At 38.6% G+C, this 6,002-nt stretch overlaps 1 protein-coding gene across 2 annotated transcripts; it reads right to left on the reverse strand.

The window, feature by feature from the left end:
* Positions 1–1,301: 1,301 nt before the first annotated feature.
* Positions 1,302–4,816, reverse strand: SNAI2 (snail family transcriptional repressor 2). 2 transcript variants are annotated; one of them, XM_013954751.2, is made up of 3 exons: positions 4,598–4,816; positions 3,484–4,029; positions 1,302–2,505 (listed from the first exon to the last, which is right to left on the reverse strand). In XM_013954751.2, exons 1-3 carry the CDS (start codon positions 4,674–4,676, stop codon positions 2,324–2,326), a joined length of 807 nt encoding a protein of 268 aa, XP_013810205.1. In that variant the 5' UTR covers positions 4,677–4,816; the 3' UTR covers positions 1,302–2,323. The 2 variants fall into 2 exon arrangements, with proteins under 2 accessions (XP_013810205.1, XP_013810204.1); XM_013954750.2 differs by having other exon boundaries at positions 3,484–4,047.
* Between the last annotated feature and the right edge of the window lie 1,186 nt (positions 4,817–6,002).

Raw genomic sequence — 6,002 nt, forward strand, 5'->3', positions numbered from 1 at the left:
TTACCTCACAAATTCCCACTAACCCTAGCTGCATTTGGGTCTTTTTTGTTTTTTTAATTTGCCTGCCTCTCAGTTTATCTTTTTTGAACTCTCTAGTTATTTCCTAAAAAACACCCTAGCAGATTCTGGAGAATGTTATTATAACATTGAGATTTTATCAGAAGATGCTTGGACAATATGAAAAACTTCATTTGAGCTGACCTTTTTTCAGCACAATGCTTCCTGTGGAGAAAAGGTACAAAACTTTTGTTATGCACATATTGGCTGTGATATTCTAATGCAGTCCGGCTCAAGCACTCCTCTGCAGGCCTCAGCTGGAAGAGACAAAATGCTGGTATAATCTGTTGCAATATTTTGTTGAAATGCAATCTCTTTTTCAAGAAATCTGCATCGTATGTGTACCCAACTTTAATCTGATTGTTAAATGTTGGAATATAAATTTTGCTATCTCTTGCTTCTGCTAGGACCATAATGTAGACATAGTGCTCCTTAGATTGGATGCCGACTAGTGTTTATCTGTTTTCTAGCTTTGTAATCCGTAAAAAAGTTGAAAATAGTGTTATTTTGTACTAGTCAGCAATTATGAGACATGATTTGTTGATGTTGCAATGCTTGTACATAGTTCAGATCTTGGAATCTTTATTCAAATCATTTGAAGAAAAATATCCTACTTTTTATTACTGAATAATTATTTCCTCTGATATATTAGCTGATATACACAGTCAGAACACATTAAACTGACACTTTTGATATGTATGATACTTTAATAAAAATATCTTTAATCTTTCTGAAGTGACCATATCAAGTATATTGTGTTACGACTTGAATACTGCTCTAAAAGAGCATCATGCAAATGTTACCAAACTCCCAAAAGGCTCCACCGACAATAATGAGCTTTGGATCAGGCCCAAAGTTCCTAATGTCAGTGTCTCAGGAAAAGTACTGTAATCAGGCTGCTCTAATAGCATCCTTTTAACTGTTATAGTGCAAGAAAGATGTTTCTTTTAAATGTTCTGGATAAAACATATTTTGCAATGTTGTCACGCCGTTATAAGAAACAAAAAAAAGTACCCATGTTTTAAAGGAGACACTCTATAAAAATGCATTGTACTGTTTTAAATGTTTGAAATTGCAGTGGATATATTTCTTTTTAATGTCCAGTACTTTTGAACTAAGAATTCACATCTGAAAATCACTTTCATCTTCATTTCTTAATGTAGAGACGCTTCCATTTCTCTATGTTCCATAACCTTTATAAATCAGGCACAGTCCTTTTATTCAATTAGAACAAACAACAGAAATCTTACTTAAAAATGTTTATTGTAAAAAAGTGGCTAGAAAACAACATAAATTTCACTTCACGCTTTCTTCAAGTTATCTATAGACACTGCTATAGGCAACAATTCACTTTCATTCATAACACATTCAATCATATAAAAATAAAAATATTTACATTATGTCCACATACTTTACAAAATCATCAATAAAAAAGGCACTTGGAGGGGTAATGCTGAACATATTGCATTTCCTTTGTGCATTAAAAAAATAATTGTCAAACTCCCATGAAACCCCTCTCTTGCACTTATTCCCGTTTTTAAAAAAAAGATTAAAGTTTAGAGGATCTATTCCATATTAAAAGATGGTCAAGCATGCACCAGGAATGTTTGAAGCTACAGTCTTTTTTTTTTTTTTAAAATAGGCACATGCGGTTCATTGTGGCTGTCAATTTTTCATACATTCTCTTACATGTTTTCTTTTTCCTCTCTTAATTATGCAGTTTTAAAGCATTTCAGATCATTAATGAAGGCCTTGGCTTTTAAAAAAATAAAATAAAAAACACAGCAATGAATAATGTTAAACATTTACTAAGGTAAACTTGGAATACTTTTTAAGGCACCTGAGATAAGTGGTGTCTAGCAAAATTCACATGGGTAGTATTTTTATTAAAAGTTCAATTTAAAATACTGTTTCTTTGGTTGAAATGGCTTGGCAGGAATGTATTGTTAACTTTGCAGCCTTTTCTTAGCAAGAATAGACTACATGCATTTGGCTTCATCTATAAAGAAAGTTGATAATGTTTCTTCCTTAACATCTACGTGAAATGTCATGCACGGTGTCTTTCCCCGTATTTCAAAATTCACACTTAAGTGACTGAACAGAAATACTTAAGCTCATTTCTACTGACATTCTAAATTCTTCCGCTATTTTGTTTGTTTGTTTTTTGGTTGAAAAGTAGAAGAGAAAATGCCTCTGGATTTCCACTTATCATTTGGAACAGGAGTGGAGAAATGCATTGAGTCCAGGTAAACATTGACTGCATGACTCAGTGTGCTACACAGCAGCCAGATTCCTCATGTTTGTGCAGAAGAGACATTCTGGAGAAAGTTTTGGAGCAATTTTTGCACTGGTATTTCTTCACATCCGAGTGGGTCTGCAGATGAGCCCTCAGATTGGATCTGTCTGCAAAAGCCCTGTTGCAGTGAGGACAGGAAAACGGCTTCTCCCCTAAAAAGGAAACATCAAGGAAAAATACAACAAAGCATTAAAAAAGAAATACACTTTTAGGACCGGTAAAATTCCCGTTTATCCTAGGAAACAAACAAAGAAACAGGATTTATTATAATAAAGGAGATGTGTAATAAAAAGTGAAGTCAGGCCACAGATATAACAGCTTTCAGCACTGCTGGTTGTGCTTGCAGAATTCAGTCTTTTCAGAATAAGCTGCTGAGTGCAATCTCTGACGACAAGCTACTGACACCTTCTGCACCTACAGGTGCAGGCAGCACTTTTAGGCTGGGCGCCTCCCACATTTTTAAATATTCCTTTTTTTCAAATAACTTGTTCTGCTGTATGCTTAGCTCTGTGTGAATTACTTGGGGCAGGGGCTCTGACTGAAAAGGCGACAAACAGCTGTACAGACATTACGTTGTAACCAGTGTTATACTCAAAATCATGTTTTTGCCTCAGCAGAAAAAAATGCTTTGGTGATAATGTGTTTCTAATTCTAAAGAACTTCAGACAGTGCACGCAAAACTTGCCAATTGCTTAAGGAGTCAGAGATCAGCTCCTCATGCACAGCCTGTCTGTTTTGCTACCTGATTTCAGAGTCAGTTGGAACCATTGCAATGTTAGCAATTTCCAAAGCCTGGAAGTTAACATACTTAAACACGCTTAAAATGAAGTCTTCAGTTCGTGGAAATGAGCTAAACTGTCCTGGAATTATCAAGGGAGATATGCTGATTTACACCAGAACCTGGCCCCCAATTGTGAGCTATTGCTACACCCTCTCCCTTCCGCCTCCCCCCACCCCCCCCCCCCAAAAAAAAAGAAAGAATTTGGCCTTTTAATGATACATTTGAAATTGTGTGTATGCATTTCAAGGATAGGCAGGAAACACTGTTGTTTACCTGTGGAAAAAAATAGTAAAAAAGGCATCCTGATGATATAGCAATAACATACTGTATTTCTAAAGGTTGTTCTTACCAGTGTGAGTTCTAATGTGTCCTTGGAGCAGCCAGGGTCTGGAGAAAGCCTTGCCACAGATCTTGCAGACACAAGGTAGTGTGTGGGTCCTGATGTGCATCTTAAGTGCTCCCAGGCTGACATACTCCTTGTCACAGTACTTGCAGCTGAACGATTTCCTAGACTGGGCATCACAGTGCAGCTGCTTATGTTTGGCCAACCCAGAGAAAGTTGAATAGGTCTTGTTGCATAAACTGCACTGAAACTTTTCAGCCTCAATTGCATGGGGATCTGAAAGCTTGGACTGGATTCTCTCTTCTTCATCGCTAATGGGACTTTCTGAACCACTGTGATCTTTGGAGGAGGTGTCAGAAGGTGGAGGTGGGCTGACTCTTCCCAAAGATGAGGGGTATCCAGAAAGCGGAGAGAGGTCATTGGGTAATGGAGATGGTAGCAGCCCGGTTGTAGTCCACACAGTAATGGGGTTGTAAGCTACTGAGCTCAGGATCTCTGGCTGTGGTATGATAGGGACTGGATAGCTTTCATACAGGTATGGGGATATAATCACTGGAGAAAGAAGAAAATCTTAAGGTAAGAGAAACAGAAAGTATTTCAAAAGTCAGTAAAATTAACATTTTGTGGGTTAAAAAGGGCGTAAGTCAAATACTGATTATGGTCATCCAAGCATAAGGAGAATTAAGGAAATAGTGTTTGATACATATATACCGGCACATAGAGACAGTGCCCTTCAACAAACATATTACAGTTTGAACATCTCTTCAAGGCAGCATGCTATTTCTAAATTTATGCAGCCTGGTACAACGAAACAGTGAAACTTCCTGATGGATTTCTATAAAAGTTTAAATTCCATTACCAGCAGATGTAGAACAGAAAACCCCTCAAATCCTCTTAAAATAACTGAGTTCAAGTGGATGAGCAAACTTCATGATTCATTCTGAGCAGCCTTGACATATTTCTTCAAACTGCCTCTTTGTAAGCAAATGAAATAAAAGAATGAACTAACCCATTCCCCAAAGTCTGAAAACTGAAAAGCAGTCCCACCCCTCCTCCTTGCCGCCACGCAACAAACGCAGCCCCAGAAGCAACGCGGTGGCATGCGATTTCATTTTGTTACCTGTATGAGTGTCCAGCTCGCTGTAATTTGGCTTCTTAGAGGAATTGAAATGTTTCTTGACCAGGAAGGAGCGTGGCATTTTGAATGCAGGCTTTCTCCTTCTCCCAGAAGCTCCTTGTGTCTCAGCGTAACGGTGCCCGGCCCGCGCGCAGCACACTATCACTGCGAACGCATCGGTCCCTATAGCATTGCCTGCGCTGCGCCGTCCATGCACCCTGGTCGTGTAGAGGCAGTGCAGAGGCGCCTTGAAAAGTGCTGTAAATACCCACTAGTCAGGTGCAGGGGGGAAGGGTTTTCCGCTCCTCCAATCATTTCGGGATGTTCTCAAGCACTTTTCCAAACAGGCTGTTTTTCTGGGAGGGCTTTCTCGCTGCTCGCAAGACGGCTCCAATCCCTGCGAGGAAGGTTTGGTTCAGGTTTCAGCTCCTCCCGCTGGAGACAGCTGTGAACAGAGGAACAATCTGTTGTCAGAGAGCATTACCCTGCTACAAAGTGGGTGTATGTTGTGCTTTAGAATTTCTGTCTAGAAAAATGTGTTGGTCAAAGTGCTTTAAAAAAAAGGTCAGTTTACTGATTCCGCTGAATTCTTTTTTTGCTTCCTGACAGAGACCTGGAGAAGTCATATGCACTGAAACTACTTTTTTTAAAACAAGGCTGGTTTCCAGATGTTTGATTTAAGAATTACAATAGAACAAACTGTTCATTAAGGGCAGAAGGGGGAGAACATTACAAGATAACAAGTTAGCCGGCACAGCTAATGGAAGCCTTTGAATAGACTGTGTGTCTGTCAGATTTGGGGACTGCCTTTGAAAAAAGTTGCATTTAGGAAACGCTGGAGACTCGCAGAATGCCTCCCTAACCTGCGACCTTCAGGACAGAAGGGCCAGCAAAATGTGCAAAAGAGTTCAAGCAGATGGAGCAGGTGATGAAAAAGTTGCATTTCAGAGCAAGGTGATAGGTTTTATATGTTATATGTGCATACTGCTTCAAACTGTTAATATGAAGAATACTTTCTTTTTTATTCTAAAAATGTGCAGAATGCACAACATTGACATTTCCGTCCTTGGGAGTAGCTATGTCACTCTTTTGCCTCTCAGAACACTGCCAAGGAAATTTTCTTAATTATCCAAAGCAGTTAAAGGATGCACAGATAAGCAAAAAACCTAAAATTATAGACAGGGTAATTTAAATGTCTCTTAAACATACGTCTCCATTAGTATATTTAGGACCTCTCCACTTCCTATGAAGGTATAATCTGTATCATGTATTTCATTCAGGATGAAAGTCTCTTAAATATGCCACAGAATTTTCTGGTTGTCTAGACTGATTTAGAGGAGCCATTTAGTCACAGATATGTTTTTTTTTATTTCAAAATATTTGCATTTTGAAAATGTGGACAGCTGAA

Source organism: Apteryx mantelli, chromosome 2, assembly GCF_036417845.1.
Source record: "Apteryx mantelli isolate bAptMan1 chromosome 2, bAptMan1.hap1, whole genome shotgun sequence".
NCBI lineage: Eukaryota > Metazoa > Chordata > Aves > Apterygiformes > Apterygidae > Apteryx > Apteryx mantelli.